Source organism: Ursus arctos, unplaced genomic scaffold (genome assembly GCF_023065955.2).
Source record: "Ursus arctos isolate Adak ecotype North America unplaced genomic scaffold, UrsArc2.0 scaffold_16, whole genome shotgun sequence".
Taxonomy (NCBI): Eukaryota; Metazoa; Chordata; class Mammalia; order Carnivora; family Ursidae; genus Ursus; species Ursus arctos.
In genome coordinates this window covers 1,895,426-1,913,440 of record NW_026622830.1, presented here as the reverse complement: position 1 = coordinate 1,913,440, position 18,015 = coordinate 1,895,426, and the positions used below count along the sequence as shown (strand labels likewise).

Here is an 18,015-nt window from a genome sequence, read left to right as displayed (position 1 = left end):
CAGTGTGTAAATGAGAGACGTGGCCCTGCACCCATACAACTCTGTCTGCCACCCAAGCAGTGGCAGGTCGATGCGGCTGTGGGCCACAGTGTGCTGACCAGACCCACCTACGCATGCGTCGGATCGGGTGATTTCCCTCAAAGCCCCTCTGTGACTCCCAGTGTCCACAAATGTCCAGACGTCGTATCGGGCACCAGGGACCTCGCTGGCCAGGCTCGCCATTCCTCAGCCTCTGTCGTCACCGACGGTCACTTAGGAACATTCAGTGCACATTCTCTGAGCACTTGCTATGTGCTGGGTGCGGTGTTGGCCCTGGGGACACGGGGCTGAATGGGACAGCTGTGTTCTCCCCAAGCTCAGTTTGGCAAGGGACAGAGAGGACGAAGTAACAGCACAGAAACTAGACGATCAGAACTGGGGTGGGAGCCGCGGGTGCAGAGACCAGCCCAAGGGCAGGTAACGGGGGCCTGGCCCGTCTGTGGAAGCATCCCTCTCTCTGCAAAGCGTCCATCCCTGGTTTTCCAAGCCCCGCACAGCACGGTGCTCTCCGGGGCCCCCCGTTCCCCTTTTCTATCAAGGCACCAAACACAATCTGTGCCCCCCGAAGCCAGGGCCCCTGAGGTGAAGCCTTGTTGCCCACGGCGAGTGAAGAAGAACGTCCTTCCAGCAGGGCAGGGGCCAAGAGCTCCCAGGGGCGCTGCAGGCCTGTCCCACCCGCAGGGACCGAGCCTCGGGGAGCGTGTGTGGATGAGAATGACGAGCAGCCTGTAAGCTGAGGCCCAGACTGATGCACTGTGCCCTCCCGCCCCGTTTCTTCCAGAAAGTTCAGCAGTACACCGTCATCATCCAGGCCACAGACATGGAGGGGAACCTCAACTACGGCCTCTCAAACACAGCCACGGCCATCATCACCGTGACGGACGTGAATGACAACCCGCCAGAGTTCACCGCGAGCACGGTGAGTAGTCGCACCCTGGTAGCGGACTGGCGTTGGTGCCGCTGCTCTCCTCGCTGCGCCTGACTGAAGGAGCTTGACGGACAGCGACGCCCCCGCGGCCCTGGGCAGCAGGAGGCTGACGCGGAGTGGTGCCACCCCAGGTGTCGCCAGCAGGAGAGAGGCCCGAGGCGCTGCCAAGGAGCTGGCCTCGGGGGGGGGGGGGGGGGAGGCGGGGGGGGGGGGGCCTGTGCTCTGATCCGCCACCGGGAGGCCCGACACGGAGCGACCGTTGGCGCCCTGAGAAGTGCCCAGGACCAGGTAGGCTGGACACACTTTCTGAATCCAGAGTTGACTGGTGGTATTGGGCTCAGCGACTTTTGGAGGCATGCGTGTGGCTGTGTGTGCAGTGGGACCTGCTGGGGGATGCCCGGGTGGGGCCTGGGCTGGGGACAGGCCAGTCCCTGCGGGAGGAGCTGAGCTACCCTCCACAGCCTGCTGTGAGCAGAGAGACGTCCAAGGAGGGCAACCGCGAGCTCTTCCCCTTCAGGCATGGCGGCCGGGCTGCCCCTGAGCCCCACACCAGGCTGCTCTGCACCTGAGTGACCCAGTGCCCTTGGTGGCCATTCATGCATGTGAATTCATAGCCCCTGAGTCCCAGGGATGCCGGCAGGTTGCACTGCCCCGCGGATCTCCGGATTGCCTCTCGGAGCAGCCCCTCTCCTGGGGTCCAGGCCACTGGAGGGCCAAGGGGACGAGGCTGTGATAGCAGTAACAGTAATAGGCACAGCACAAGCCATGCTGGGGAGCCCTCCCCTGCCAGGCTCTAGTCCCCCAGCCTGCTGAGGGTCAGGATCCTGTGATGCGGGGGGATGCCAGTGATCAGAGAGGCCAAGTCACTTGCCCAAACCCACACTGCTAGCCCCTAAATGGGAGCAGCTGGGATTGGACCCCAGAAGCCACGCTGATTCTGCAGCAAGGAGTGGAGATGGGAAGGGAAGGAGGTGGGGAGACAGAGAGGAGACCCCTCCCTCTCCCCAGAGCTGGTCATCGCCAGGAAGGCATCTCACAGGCCAGAGTCCTGGGGACGAGCCCCACCCCGATGTCCAAGCATCCCCTCATCCTGCGTCCCCATGCCCCCACGCCCTGAGTGCTCCTGCCCCCGGATCACAGAGTCCCCAGATCCCATGCCCCTACACCTCTGCTCCCCCATTTCCATGCATCCTTGGCCCTGGCGCCACGACCTCGCCTGTGAGGGCATAGCGCCATCTAGTGGACAGATAGCAGATCGCATGCCGGGGGGGGGGGGCAGCACAGCCCCAGCCTTCCTGGTTAGGGGTGGTGTGGCTTGTTTCCATTTCATCCCTGGGCTGGTGGGCAATGGCAGGAAGGGCTCAGGGCCAGTGTCCTGGGCAGTTTGGACATGGGCAGAGCAGCTCCCTAGGGATCTGGAAGAATAATGACCCTGAGCCTCCAAGCCCCCAGCAGGGCCTCGCCTACACTTGGCCAGACAGACCCAGCTGTCCTTCCTCCTTCCATCCTGCACCTCTTTCTGTGATGACGAGAACCCACGGTCGTCTTTAGACACACCCCGGCCGTGCTGGTGCATGGGGGCAGCCCCCCCAGGTGAACACCAGTGCAGGAAACCTCCCCCAGGGGACCTTAGTGAGGACTGGAGCCAGTCCCAAGCCAGGCACCTGGCATCGTCCCTGGCGACGGTCGGGCAGCGTGGGCCCCTCGGGATACTCCGAACCCACCTGCTGAGTCAGGGGTCTCAGATGACGCGCAGGTGCCCAGGCTCTGCCCAGGGACACGTTCTTGTCCTGGTACCAGCCTGCAAATTCTAGATGTCCGGTGGGGCAGTGGCATCAGCCCTCCTGACCACCGGGACCCCCAGGCCCCTGGGAAACAGCCTCGGGACCTCCACTGGCACCATGGAAACCAGGGCAGAAGGAAACCAAGCCAGTTGTACCCGGTGGGAGTAAAGGATGTGCCTCCAGGCACGAGGCACCATGGTGACCCGGGGCGGTGAAGGACTCCATCCAGCCCTGCCGGTCACCTCCAGCCACCATCGGGTTTGGTGAAAAGCACACCAGTGGAGCGCTGAAGGTGGCATTGCTGGGACTGGAACAGGATGCTCGGAGCCCCCACCTGCCTCCCAACCCTGGTCCAAGCTTGCACCAAGGCGCTCCAGAGAAGGTGTGACGGAGCAGGGAGGGCAGGCGATCGCATAGAGGCCAGTAGCTACAGTGACGGGCAAAACACCAGTGGGCTCTGGCGGCAGGCAGACCGGAGCTCTCGCCCACCCTCCTGCCCCCGCACAGGCTGGCTCTGTCTTCGACGCCCAAGATGGTTGGCCGGTGTCTAATTTACCAGGAGCCGAAGCAGGCACATCCGATCCACTCCAAGGCACGAGCTCCCGGAGACCTGTGGGTCTCCTGCTTCGAGCCCCATAGAGGTGTGACGGGAACACGGTACGATGCACATATCTCCCCGGAGCAGCCCCCCCCAGCCAGCGGCAGCCTCATGTCCGTCCCCGGAGCAGCCCCCCCCAGCCAGCGGCAGCCTCATGTCCGTCCCCGGAGCAGCCCCCCCCAGCCAGCGGCAGCCTCATGTCCGTCCCCGGAGCAGCCCCCCCCAGCCAGCGGCAGCCTCATGTCCGTCCCCGGAGCAGCCCCCCACCACGTCCGTCGCCAAGGTGACCTTCACCTGTGCTACAGCCTCACGCCGTCGCATGGATGGAGTCACGCAGAGCACATGATCTGTGGAGTCCGGCTTCTCTCATCCAGCAGAGCGCCTTTGGAGCGGATCTGTGCACAGTCGGACACACTCCCGCCTTCCAGGGGTTTCTCCACGCTCAGCGCGGATCTCCGGACTGTCCGTGAGCAAACCCACCGCACCGCCTCCTTCACTTACCCGTTTTATCCTTTTTAAAGATCGATGTGAGTTTTCGGTTAGGTGATTCGCACACGCGGTACAGAGTTTAAAAGGTATGACGTGACCGAGCATGAAGAAGGCGTCCCCTCCCGACCCCTCCACATCCACCCGGCACTCCCACGCTACCCCTGCTGTTGTCTGGCTGCTGTTTTGTCCCTCAAGGTGTATCTGGGAGACTTCCCACGTCCACAGATCCTGAGCGGCCCTGGGATTTTTTTCACTGCGTGTTGGGGAATAATGTCAGGCTCACGGGAAAGTTGCCAGAGCAGGAATGAGAAGAACAGCCCCGCACTGGCCCACGCACTCCGCCGCTGTGCCCGCGGAATGCCACACAACCGGGATCCCTGACACGGCCACGGGAGCCGTCAGATAAACGGCCCCCAGAGACAACTGAGGCCCAGAGGCTAGTTCCAGGCTGCTGGAGGCCACACAGAGAGACAGTCAAACCCAGGGCGCCTGCTTCCTCGGGCCCCTCTTTATGCCACACGGCTGTCCTTCCGGAACCCAAGTGTGTCTTCTGTCCCCTTCCGGGGTGGGGCATCTCTGCAGCTCCAGCAAGGGCCCCGGGCTGCCCCACACCTGCTCCTGGAGGGCAGACCTGCAGGGGTGGACCACCTCTGCCCCCTGTCCCAGCCCCGGTCCAGCTGTGCCAGCTGGTCCTCCGAGTCTGAATGCTGTCTTCCCTTCCACACGGCAGCCACAGTGAAAACACCTGCGGGTCCCCCAGAAACGCCCGTCCTGGGGGGGCCCGAGACGGAGGCAGGACAGGGAGGGTTGTGCAAAGCGTGCACTTCTGCCTCCCAGGGCTGGGCATCCCCAGGAGGGCAGGGCTGGAGGACATCCCTTGATCCACACATACCTCTGAGACGCGGGCACCGCGGGAGCCACACTGAGACCCTGGACAGAAGGCGCCTCTGACCCGGGAAGGTGACTTGGAGGGTGTTCTGGGGAGGACGCTGCCCCCAGGGCCAGACGAAGGGAAGGTGGGCACAGCCTGGCTCCCGGGGACGTGGCGCCTGCCCCTCCTCTGCCCTGGGTGGCCTCGGGGAAGGCTCCGGGCTTGGGGCGGGCGCAGGGTCCGAAGAGTCCGAGGGTGAAGCCTGGGGCTTCAGCGGCACCTCGGATCCTGCTGTCGGCCCCGAGAGCGCACAGCAGCTTGGCCTCGCTCGTTAGACCTGCAGCCGCTGGAGTGGGACCGGGTTCCCGGCAGGGGACGTGCCGCACCCCCCACACCGGAGGGCTACCGGCCCAGTGACTGTGGGCTCAGTACGGGGTCAGGGTGGCCGTGGCCTGTTCCTCGAGACAGGTGCCGGGTGGGGCCCCGGGACACTGTCTGCCTGGGGGGGGGGGGGGTGGGCGCGGGCTGGCCACATCCCTGCCCGCAGCCCGGCTATTTATATCAAGCTTAATCAAGAACAATCAGCAGAAGCTGCGGAGATGAGGGGAATTTGCATGATCTGGTTCCTATTCTTAAATGTTAATTAAAAGTGATTTTCCCTTAGCCTGCGCTGCACGCGGGGTACAGGGCAGCCTGCTGCGGGGCCATAGGGCCGTTCAGCAGGCCCACTCCACACTCCCTCGGGGATGAGCGCGGGGCTCTACTGGGCTAGGGGCTGAGGCCCCCAGGACACAACCTGCATTCTGCCCCAGGGGGCTCCTGTTGGCCTTGTCCTGGGGTCCTGGGGGGAGGCCCTGGACACCCAGTGTCCTGGCCCCTTCCACCAGCCCAGCCCCCTCACATGCCCTCAGGAGGGTCTCCTGGAGTCAGGAAGCCCCTTGTTAGCTTTACCTCGGTCCCCTCCCGCTGTGTGACCACGGGCTGATAGCTTGACCTCTCTGAATGTTTGTCCCCACTTCATCGTGAAGTGACGTACGGTCCCAGGGTGACGTCAGGAGCATCCGCTGACCTCCATGAGAGTTTTGCCTTGAACAACGCTGTCCTCTGCTCCGTAAATGCCATGGGCGGCAGCCGGCCCTCCACCACGGGGCCTGAGCAGAACCGGTTTAGGCCTCGACACACGTGAGTCCTGCCCCAGCTCCGACGTCCAACGAGGGGCCCACAGTGAAGTTGCCCGATGGCTCAATCGCAGCCCAGTTTCCTCATCTGTTGGGCCGGGGGCGGGGCGGGGGGGCAGGTACAGCGTTTTTGCTGTTTAGGACTTGTGGCTGACAGGACACATTTCCCGTCTACCGCACGTTTTGACGGCATGGCGCACTCCCCATCCCAAGGCAGGCATGAATAAAATCATATGTTAAAAAAATGAATTTAGCTAAATTAACATTCACGTAAGTATTACAAACAAAAGGGAGGATGATCGTGGCACCGCCCCCCCAGCCCCCGCCAGGGCTCTCCGGAGATGGGGCAGGAGGACCTCACTGTGGAGGCCGGCGTCGGCCCAGGGCAAGCCCAGCCCCTGTTGCGTACAGGTCACCTTCAGGGGAGTTAGAAATGGTTTGCCAGAGGCGGGGGCAATAAACTGGGGAGCCCTGGGTCCTGTGAAGCTGGGGCCCCCACATTCTTAAGGTTTTTCTTGGGATAAAACCTGCAGTTCCATCCTCGACATGGCCCACCTGGCTGGGTGGAGAGGCAGCCTTGGCTTTGGGGGTAGACTGTGGGCTAGCCTCGGAACCTACCCGGGGTCCGGCCGGGCTGGCCCCGGGCAGCTCCTACCCTGGCTGCCTGGGCCCCTGCTGCCTGAAAGTGGGCCCACTCTGGCCCAAGCCCTGGGAATTCCCAATACCTTCAGCTTTCTGACTTCCGTCCACAAACCCAGGAGAAGGGAGAAATTTCAGCTCAGCCTGCATTCCTGAGAATGAGAATCGGGCATCTCGAAACTGGAATGGACTCATCGCCCTTAATTGTGCTCAGGCACTCGGTGCGAGCCTCTGCCATAGATAATTAATTAGAGACAGCATCTCTGAGCACCGAGGAGACAGGAGGCCAGAGCGCCTGCCCCACCTGACATCACATCCCACCTCGAGCCCTTCCTGCCAGGCCGGTGTCCACTTCCCAAAGATGGCACTTCTCTCGACTCCCTGGATCCCCAGCCCCCCATGCAGAGGTGGGGGCCAGAGGCTGGGGTCAGGCTCCCGGCAGCTAACGTGGCTCCGACACCAGCCAGTGGCTGACCTCAGGCAGGTCCTGGAGCCTCTGAGCCTCTGGGTCGTCACCTGCGAGACGGCGGAGCAGCAGTTCCTGCCTGGCGGGGTGCGCACCTGCACGTGGGTCCCAGAGCAGGGGGACACGAGGAGACATGGTCAAGACAACGACAGTGGTTGTTGCCTGGCTGTTAGTGATGGTTATTGTCAGCAACGTGGTTTGTCCCAGGGCAGAAGCAAGGGGCTTGAACCTGTGGCCCCACCTGTTGTCAGCAAACCCCGTTTATAAACCAAAGCACTGGGGAGGGGAGAGTCCGAGATACGTTGTTAGCTAATTCCTGGGTCCTTTCCTGTGAGCTGTCCTCGGAAGGAGAGCTTTCCCGTGTGTCAGCTACCCTCTCGTGTGACAGCTCCGCGGGGAGAGGACAGAGGCTCAGAGGGGCTGGCCAGGGAATGGCCTCCTGGCCCGCAGACCTCAGTCCCTCCCCTGTCACGTGCAGGGTCAAGGAAGACTGCCTGTGGTTGCTTCGCCCAATCTGATTCTGATCCTGAACTCAGAACCCAAAAGACATCGTCACTGGTTCCTGGAGAGAAAAGTAAATTTCAAAAAAAAATGAAACCATCAGGATGTCCAGAGGCTCATCCATACATTTTCCAACAGAAGCCACGGATGATTGAGGACACAGTGCTGGCGTGTCCCCAGGTGGGGTTCCGTGGGGACCCAGCCCCGGGCACCCAACCAGCCCCACAGCCCCTCCTGCTCCGAGGCCCATGGAGGCACAGACACGTGCCGGCCAGACAGGGGCTCCCAGGCCAGCTCTCAAGACTGCTAATGACAGTGATGGGTCCCTGAGTTCCAGGTCAGGGAGGGCACCCCCCTTCCAGTTACATGTCCCCACCAACACAGGGGCCACGGGCCGGAGGGGAGAGGGTGTCCTGCACCCCAAGGGGCAGCTAGAGGAGGGTCAAGTCCTCCAGCCCAAGTGAGTTTAGGCTCTTGGAACAGAAACAGAAGCACAACTTCAGGAGTCATCGTGTGTCCCGCGTGGCATGGGTGCCTGGAGGACTCGTGTGTCCTGCGTGTGGACAGGCTGTCACTCTTGGTCCTCTCTGGATCCTGGCTGGGCTTCAGTGTCCTCACCCTAATCCTCCTCTATGCTAATGTGACTTTCCCCTGGGAGCCCTGCGGGTTTCGGCCTCGGAGCCAGATTTGTGCTAGACGGAATCCTTCCTGTCCCTTGGGACGGGGCTACGTTTGAGTTCTGGACTAACATCTAGGCGAGACACTCTGTTCCAGTGATCTTAAAATTCCTTCTTTCCCAAATATCGGCCTTTGCCTCCCGTGAGGCATGGGAGAGGCTTTCCCTGTGCCTGAAAACCTGAAAAAATTAAATTAAAAACTCATTATGGCCAGGGGAAAGTTAATAAGAAAATCCTAAGCCGGCTTTACCAGCCTAAGGCCTTTCTTTGGGGACCTTTATTAAACTCGCATGAATTAAACCAGACTCTTGGAATAAACTTCACCAGAGTCTGCAAGGAGTCAGACTCCAGGACACATAGGTCTCCCCTGTGCTGTGAAGTCCGAGGAAAGGACCCCAGCTCCGGAGTGGGCCAGAGCAGGGCAGCTGGAGGCGCCCACCAGGCCAGGCGTGGTGCCCCTTGGAGGCGCACCGGAGACTTGGCTCTCAGGCGGCAACACCAGGACCCACCCTGGTCATCTGACCCGAAAGGGAAGCTGCCTAGGTCACCTGAGCAGCTCATGGCTACAGAGGAGGCTGAGAAAGCAAGTTCCGGGAAATAGAGAAGGTGCTGGACAGCCAGGCAGCCTAACAGATGTCCGCTGCACTGAGCCTGGCAACTTAAACAGAAAACTTGTCATGTCTCACAAGCCAGAAACTTCTTCAGCTGCCCCAGATCCCACTTGGGATAAACTCACAATTCCTCCTGCTAGCAAGGTGATGTCATTGGGGTTGGAAGGTCTGCGAGTGCGAGTGCCGGGTGACAGACGGGCTGTTCGTGTGCGCCTGAGCGGTGGGCTGTGGGGTGTCCGGCAGAGCGTGGAGGCCGGGCGTCCAGGAGTCTGGTGCGGGAGCCTCTGAAGTGCAGGTGAAGGCCTAGGCTCTGGCCTGAGGTTGAAGGGAGCCCTTCCCTATCTGGAGGCAGCCGGCCTTGTGGGGGGCTCAGGATTCCTCCATTGCTCTGGCCATCACTGGTCTGTGCGTCGGCTCACGCATCTGTTCGCCCCGTCTGCACACGTTTGCCCCACGTCCCCCGGGTCTCACTCACAGTGGGTGCACCAAGCACACACCGGTCATTTGGGTGAGTCTGCACCCCACCTCCCCTCTTTCTCACCAGCAAAGTGACTCTGGGGACAGAAGTTGCTGGGTCTCGGTGTCCCCATCCGTCTGCGGACGGTCAGCCCGGCAGACCTCATCAACTGGACACACGTGCAGGAATGGCCGTCCTTCATCACCACCCAGCACAGACAGGACAGGCTGAGCTGCCATGCTCCGACCTCAAGGAAGCCGGAGAAGGACAGAGCCACCAGCCCCGATGTCGCTGACACGCAGCCACTGATGGCCACCCTCAGCCTTCCAGCTACCGGTCCCGGGTAGTCAAGCCCCTGTGTTCAGGTCACTGCGGCCCAGTGCATTGCGCCCCAGAACCCCCTCCCCAGTCACCAGCTCGAATCTCTAAGTGCTCAGGGCAAAAAACCATCGCAACCATCGAGGCCCAGACCTGGGCTCGAAGCGCCCAGTCTCTCTGGGAATGTACCAGCCTCCGATGGAGAGAGCCGGAAGCCGGGACGCTGCACCCACCAGCTGATATCCAGAGCAGGTCCCGCTACCCACCCCCATCTCACCCAGGAGGAGGGGGTCCCCTGAGAGCCAGCCCAGCCAGCCAGGGCTGTCCGGGGGGCCCATAGGGCACATGCAAGGGCTCTGGGCAGACGCGTGTGGGGGCCCGGCCCCTGGGCTGCAGTCAGCCCTGGATGTGCATGAGAGACCCCAGATGGTGGCTGCGGACCCAGAGCCCTAGGAGCCCCTAGGCGGTGGAGGGCACAGGGCTAGCCGCCCCACGCGAAACTCACTCGGGGTGGAGAGCTCGCTCTGGAGCAGGCAAGGCCCAGGCCTGGTGCCCTGAGTGCACCGGAGGCCTGTCATCCGGCATAAAGCGGCCCCGCACCTGTCCAGGGCGTGCATGGGCATATTTGGGCTGCAGCCCCTGGGCAGACACGAGGCAGGGTGGCTGTCTCGGCTGTGGCCAGCAGCATCGTGCCACAGCCGGTGGTGGAAACAGGTAGACTATGAGGCTTGGGCCCCGCTCCCCGCTGATATCAGGCAGGTGCGGTGGTTGGGGGGCCCAGGAGGATGAGGGCTCAGAGCCAAGCTGCCTGGGACGACAGCCAAGCCCGGGTCTGGACTCCTTCCTCCCCAGCTTGTGACCACACCGTCGCGACTAGGGGCAGGAAGCTTAGAGCTGACACTCTGGGCACCCCTGTGGACCCCAAGGTCTCTTAACCTCTCTTACTTCATCTGTAAAATGGGGATGAGGGCAGGGCTATCCTGAGGAACCGGAGAAGTCCTGCCCGGGCAGCGCCTGGCATGGCGCCCACACGTGCTGGCCACTGTGGGGCTGCACCATCGTGACTACAGACACCCTAGATCTCTGTCCAAACCTGGTCTCCATGTTTTGTAGCTCGAAATCACTCTGCACGGTGACAGGGCTGGCTGCACAACCTACAGGACCCGGTGCAAAATAAGAAAACGGGCCCCTAGTTCACAAAGTAATAATAGTGGGGCGCCTGGGTGGCACGGCGGTTAAGCGTCTGCCTTCGGCTCAGGGCGTGATCCCGGCGTTATGGGATCGAGCCCCACATCAGGCTCCTCTGCTATGAGCCTGCTTCTTCCTCTCCCACTCCCCCTGCTTGTGTTCCCTCTCTCGCTGGCTGTCTCTATCTCTGTCAAATAAATAAATAAAATCTTTAAAAAAAAAAAAAAAGAGTTTCAAGACAGTGACAGCAGAGCATTCAACCAAACTCAGGGCCCCTCCACGCGGGGCCACAGCTGCACAGGCCACACGCCGGTGGGGCCAGCCCTGAGCAGTGATTCTCCTTCGGTAGGGGGTGCTCAGATTTCTACCTGCACACCAACACACACACACACACACACACACACACTCCCACACACGACACCTTTCCCTGCACACAACCGTCTCGCCCACGTGAACCACTCACTGATGGGAGGGGCTTGCAGCCCCCATGGTGTGTGGCAGGAGAAAAGGCTCCGTGTTCGGTTATCACACATCTGCACCGCGGAGCCCAAGCCCCGAGCCAATGGTGGGACCGCCGGGATGGCAAGACCCCAGCCAGGACTGTCCCGGGGAAGCCCTCCACTGCTGTCCAGCTCCTGTCCTGCAAACACACCTTAGAGTCTCTTGTGCGTCCCCGCTGTTGCAGGGGCCTCCAGGGCACGAGGGAAAGGCCTGAGGGGGTTTGGGAGGGAGGCCGGTGGGCGTGTGTGTGTGTGTGTGTGTGTGTGTGTGTGTGTGCAGGTGAGGCTCGGTCTAGAGGTGAGTGGTGGGGACAGCTGGAGGAACCAGAGCTCTCTCGAGATGCCACGTGCCCACATGTGGGAGCCCCGTGTGCAGGAGCAACTGGAGGCCGAGGGCACCCCCCAGGGGTTGGTAGAGAGTCTCTCCCGACCTCTCCAGGCTGTCACACGGGTTCAGAACACTGTCTTTCCTATGCTCCGCAGTACGCAGGGGAGGTCCCCGAAAACCAGGTGGAGGTGGTGGTTGCAAACCTCACCGTGATGGACCGAGACCAGCCCCACTCGCCCAACTGGAATGCTTTCTACCGCATCATCAGTGGGGACCCCTCAGGACACTTCAGCATCCGCACAGACCCCGTCACCAACGAGGGCATGGTCACCGTGGTGAAGGTGGGTACTCTCCTGGCTTCCTGCTGGCCGTCGCGGGTTCTGTCCCCCGCCGCCGCCCTGGGACAGACAGAACAGAAGGGATACGGGGTTAAGTGTGAGCCACCCCTGATCTCCGGGGGCAAAGGACTGCACCCACCTGCTCGTGCTGGAGGCAGGCTTCGCGAGGACCTGGTCATGTGACCCCCAGGGCCTCGGCGGCCTGACCTGCCGTCCTCCCTCGAAAGAGGACTCTCCTGTCCCCTCCCGGAAGGTCATATTTCCGCCTCAGTCCACGCACGGGGGAGTCCCATCGGGAGACTGTGTGATGTCGGACCACCCTTGTGTTCCCCCGGTAACTCCTACTCAGCCAGGACGGAGTACGTCTTTGTAATGCGTTGCAGGATTGTTTCTCTAATATCGGAAGATCCTTCCTGTGTTTTCTAACCAGCTGAGGCCCGTACCTTCCCTTCCCCGCGCTGTCTTTACTCAGGACTCGGTGCGATTATAGATGAATCTCAGGGAACGTGCTGGGAAGACGGGTGTGATGACGAGGGGGGCGGGGCGAGGGGCTGCGGGACTCCCACCTCTCCGCGTGGCGGTGGAGACAGGACACCATGCTTGTCACCAGTCACAGGTGAATCCCTCTCTGGGAGCGTTACAACCCTAACGCTGAGAGCACAGGCGGGCGCGCCGTCCCCATGGAGCCCGGACCGTGGGTCCTGGCCACAGTCGTCAGCAGGCACACACGTCTCCGGTTTTCCTGTTTTTTCTTGTTATCCCACATGGTGCTTTCTCTAACCCTCCACTTACAGTCTGTTTGAGGCAAGATGCTTCATCTTAGCGTTTTCAGGTTACTTTTGCATCCTTTGGTAGAGACACGGTGCTTTCAGGTGTTCTCGTGCAGGGGGTGGCCAGGAGGGGGCATGAGAGGTGCAAGGCAGTGGGGGTTCTGCTGCCTGGGGTGGGGGCGGGGGCTTATGTTCTCGGATTCCCGTGCCGTGTTCATGCCTGCCTCCGGGCCCGTCACTGCCCCGGCCTGCAGGAGTTCATAGTCTGCAAGGGGATGTGGAGAAGGAGCTTCTAGGATGTTCCCGGGCAGGTCCGCGCCAGAGGCCGCCCACCCAGCAACGCAATGCTTCCCATCTGTCAGCCCTCTGCTCTTTCCAGCCGCGTGCCCCCGGGTGGTGGGAACTCCCGGACAGGGACCTCCGCTGCTTTGGGGGTGGACGAGGCGCCGTGTGGAGATGCGTGTGGTCAGCCCGGCCCCCAGCCATCTCGCACGGATCCTGGCTGCTCGTCCATCAAAGGAAGTGCCCAGTCGCCTCGGGCGGGTCTTCCTGACCCCTGCCCTGCCCCCCGCGCCCCCCAGCTCCACCCTGCCCCACCGTGCCAGACCTCTCACTCTAGCCGAGCTGGGGCATGGCATCTCTGCTCTCAGACTGCCAGCCCCAGCGAGCGTCCGTCACCGTGCCCGGACTCCTCGGGAGCCCCTCTGCCTCTTCCACCGCCTCCCCCTCCTCTTCCGCCTCCAGCCACGAAACCACCATCTCTTCCGGGCTCAGACCAACCCCAGGCCCTTTCTCCTGCCTCACACCTGGACCTCAGCTTCTGAAGCAGAAAAGCCAAGAAAGGGCCTCTTCTGCTCCCCCTTGGGCAGCAATAAGGCTTGGGGGAGGCAGTGAGCGAGTTTGGCTGGGTGCTGAGGCCGGGGCAGGGCTGGCAGGAGTCCCAGGGGAGCAGGTGGGCCAGGCGCATGGCCCCCACGACCCCTCCCTCCCCCAGCCCCCCCAGTCCTGCAGGTAACAGCCCCCAGGGCAGCAGCGCACGGAAGCGAAGCCCCCCAAACTTCCCACTGGCCCTGGAGTGGGGTCCCCCAGGCCTGCCCCACACCACCTGCACCAGCACCGGGCAGCTTCTTCTGAGGCCACAGACCCAGTCCCTTGCCTTTTAGCAGAGGGTCCTCGCCACGTCTGGGGGGGCAGCCTGGCCGAGACCGGGCAGCATATCCAGCCACTCTAATTGGAACTGGTGGGCCAAATTACCTATTGATTTCTCCATTACAAATATGTTTTATTTCACCCTCCTATGGACATTTATTGGCCATAATAGTCTTTCTGGAAGGCATTCTCACTCAGACTGGTGACACAATCTTAATGCAGGACATGCAGCGTTATTCCGTGTCCCCCAGGGACATGAACCAATAAACAGGGAGAAAGATTACTTCCTTTTGGTGGTTTGTTCGGAGACAAAACCACCACAATCTTAGGAAACTGTACATTTAAATGGAGGAGCCCCGTCCCCGACGACTCTCGGAAGGTCCTGGGGGAGGGGCTGAAGGCATTGGCAGCTGGGTGGTTTCGAGGGGACCTGGACACAGCGTGGGAGCAGGGGGCTGCTGTGGGGGCATCCAGAGTCCAGGATGGAGGCACCAAGCCCACGCTGGCGGGAGGGCTCACCCGTCTCTGGCCTCAAGTCCCGGCAGTATCTCTCAGGCAAGGGTGGCCAAGCGATTCTGCACTGGGAGCATCAGACTGGCCACCAGTTCGGTCCTGCCTGGGCGGTGTCTGTGGGCGTGAGGCTCTCCCCCACACACGCACCCAAGCAGCACCCAGCATCATGCCAGGAGATGGGCAATGGGGGTGGACAAGGGAGGCATCACACCTTCCCCGTCCTCCCCCAGGCTGACCCCCACCGGCACCACGCTCAGATACAAGGGGCAGCCCCCTCCTCGAGGGGCCGTCAGGGCCGGGGGAAGACATCAGCCATGACAGGCGTGTGCCACGGAAGGACGTGGCATCTCACAGCCGGGCTCCAGGGGCCCTGCGGGACCCACTCCTTCCTTGGGCGGACAAGATCATGCCTGGAGAAGACGATGGGGGTCAGCCCAGAACCCCGATCTCTGGACGGCATCGGCCTCCAGACCCTCCAGTCTGGCCGGCATCGGGTTTCCGTGAACCCCAGGCCCATCCCCTGCCATTATTCGTTTTTAAAGTCCTTCTTTTCATACTTAACGCCTCACCTGTAGCCTTGGCTGAGAAGGCCAGGGTTCGAGGCACTGGCTGAGAGATGTTTAACGCTCCCCCAAGTCAAACGCTGAGCTGAGGGGGGACCCAAAGGGGGCTGGGGTTTGGGGCAGTCAGCAGAGGCGCCACCGGCCGCAAGCACAGCTTCCTGGCCCAGCAGGTCAGCTCCGCTCGGAGCAGAAACGCGCTGTTCTGTTCCTCGTGAGCGTTTCGGGGCACCCGGAGGACAGAGGCACCGTAGTCTGCGGTATTAGCGTGTACGGACCGCCTCATCTCCGTTTCTTGGTGAAAGAGGCTTTTAACTGCCAGACCTCATGACCTCCATCTCTGTGTAAGTTGGGATACGTCACCCTCACAGATACACCTGCCGCAGTCACACCATCACACCCCTGACGAAAGCAGCCGTCCTCCCTTCATACCCTCCGATGCAAGTCTGTGTTCGGTGTCCCTTAATTTTCCTCAGAGTGTCTCTCTGCCATGGTTTTTCAGATCTGGATCCGAACAGGGTCCCTACATGCATTTGGTTGCAACATCTCTTGACTCTTTTAATCTAGAACATTCCACCCACCGTTGACCTGTCACAGACACGGGGTCAGTTGGCCTATGGGAGGCCCCGTGTGCCAGACTGTCCAATCACTTCCTCACGGCGAATCTTGCTCCTCGCTCTCCCACATTTCCTTCACCTGGGATTTAGACCTGCAGGGGCCGTCCCTGGGGAGGGGCCTTGTGGCTGGGGCTGAGTCACATCAGGAAGCCCGTGGTGCCCGGTTGTCCCACTCTGGTCATCTAAGCCTGACCAGGGGCTCACGAGGTGACAGCCCGTTCCCGTCATCGCAGAGTTGACTTTTGCCCCTTATGACCTGCCAGCGGTTGGAACGTGATGCTTCGTGCCTGCAAATACGCCCTCCTCCGTCAGTCTCCGCCGGCTGGCTTGTCCACGTAAACGTCTTCATTAGGGCGTGCAGAATGGTGCTTTTAAAACTCTGTCATTCCCTGGCTAGAATTCCTCCGTACGAAAGAGCTTCCTCTCACCAAGAAGATCTCTGCAGGACACAGAGATGCGGGTCTGCAGTGGTCAGTGCCCAGCCCCCCAGACGTGCCCAGGCCCCAGGCCGGGAACCCATGAGTGTGCGGCACACGCAGGGCCAGTGTGAGTCAGTTAAGCGTTCTAAGATAGGAGGTTACCCCAGGGAATCCAGGAGCCCTGGGCTCACGGCGTGTTTGGGAGAGGGAAGCAGGAGGTCAGAGTCCCCGGCGCCGTGGGGAAAGCAGGTCGCAGACAGACTGCAAGGGGCCACATTGCTGTTTTGCAGGTGGGGGAGGGGCCGAGAGCACAGGTGGCCTCTAGGAGCTGGAAGAGGCAAGCCTCCGGGAAAACCAAGCCCCACATACCCTGACCGCAGCCCAAGGACACTGATTTTTGACCTCTGACCTCCAGAAGTGTAAGATGACAAATTTGTGTTGCTCTAAGCCACTAAATCGGAACGGGGAACTAATAGAGAGCCCACAGAAAAAGCAGACAAAAGCTTCGTTCGCTGCATTTAATTGTCCGTTCGCAGACCAGCAGCTGTCCGCGTCACTGACTTTACGGCAGCTGCTGTGACAATTCGCATCGAGCTGGGTGTCCACACAACACACCAGCCTCTCACACTTCTGGAAGTCAGAAGTCCAAAATCTGCTTCAACGGGGCAAAGCCAAAGAGCCAGCAAGGCTGTGCTCCCCCGGGGGCTCTGGTGCTCCATCTGTTGGCTTTTCCCAGGTTGGAGAGCCACGTCCCAACTCCGTGGCCCTTCCTCCGTCCTCAGAGCCAGATTCTTTGCCTCCATCCCCACGCTGCTTGCTGCCAGGCCAAAGGTCCCTCTGTCTCCACTTATAAACACCCTCAGATGCTATTCTGGGCCACCTGGGACATCCCGGCCCACCTCCCATTGCAAGACCCGTAACTACATCAGTCCACAAAGTCCTGGTGCCGTGGAGGGCGACACATCACAGATTCCAGACCTTGGGACCTGGATGTCTTTGGAGGCCGTGAATCCTCCCAGCACAGCCATAAGCAAAACTGCAGGTGCGTGTGCGTGTGTGTGTGTGTGCGTGCGTGCGGGTGTGTTTGCGTGTGCGTGTGTGTTTTCATGTGCATGCATGTGTGTTTGCGTGTGCGTGTGTGTTTGCATGTTTGCGTGTGTGTGTTTGCGTGTGCATGTGTGTGCATGCATGTGTGTTTTCATGTGCATGCATGTGTTTGCGTGTGTGTTTGCGTGTGCGTGTGTGTGTTTGCGTGTGCGTGTGTGTTTGCGTGTTTGCGTGTGTGTTTGCGTGCGGGTGTGTGTGCGTATGCGTGCGTGTCCCCGTGGCTGGTAAGGCGGCGTGCATCTGCATATACTCAATGTGTTTGCTCAGCTGCAGTCATTCCTGGTTTGGCCTCCGGTGGGCGCGTCCTCTGGCTGGTTCCTGGGTCCTTCCGCCACGAGCCGTTTCCGGGCATCGTGGCCCAAGCAGTTCATGTCGCGGGCTGCCTGCCCCCTCGGGCTCGGCCGACCCTCCGGTGAGGACCGGTGCTTAGAAACCAGCATCCAGGCCCCAGAGGAGCTGGCTGCCTCTGGCTGCCCTTGCTCCTGGGCGTCTGGGGGGCAGGGCAAGGAGGCCACGGCACACGCCCATCCTGACTGTCCCCGTTTCTTACACTGATTCAAATGGTTGTTTTATTCAGATTTGACACCGGAGGACTTTTACGTCACTTTGATGACTTCACGCTTGTATCTCGTTTCTCTTACACTGAAAATCTTATTTCCTAACCCCATTATTACAAGTGTTTGTTTACTTTATCCTGCGATAGACATAACAAGCTTTACATATAACAAACCCCAAATCACGACCAACAGTGAGGAGACCAAGTGAGCTCAAGATTTCTTTGCAATGATTATTGCCCTTATCTAAAAACTGCCCTAGTCACCTGAACTCATTCTTTTCTTATGTTACCAGTTGTTACACAGTCTCCCTTTACTTCAGTGTGCTTACAATTTTCAGAGATCGCTTTACGTGTATAATTTTATATGTAACGCCTAAAGCGTGGTGGTAGAAGACGTCACAGCGCCGTGACCGT

The 18,015-nt window shown here is 60.8% G+C and overlaps 1 protein-coding gene across 1 annotated transcript in view; it reads left to right on the top strand.

The window, feature by feature from the left end:
- Positions 1–18,015, top strand: part of CDH4 (cadherin 4) — a 534,326-nt gene that overhangs the window by 507,837 nt on the left and 8,474 nt on the right. Inside the window, exons 8-9 of the mRNA XM_057312450.1 lie at positions 821–958; positions 11,728–11,913. Of these exons, the coding sequence (XP_057168433.1) occupies positions 821–958; positions 11,728–11,913 (324 nt within the window). The remainder of the gene's footprint in view (positions 1–820; positions 959–11,727; positions 11,914–18,015) is intronic.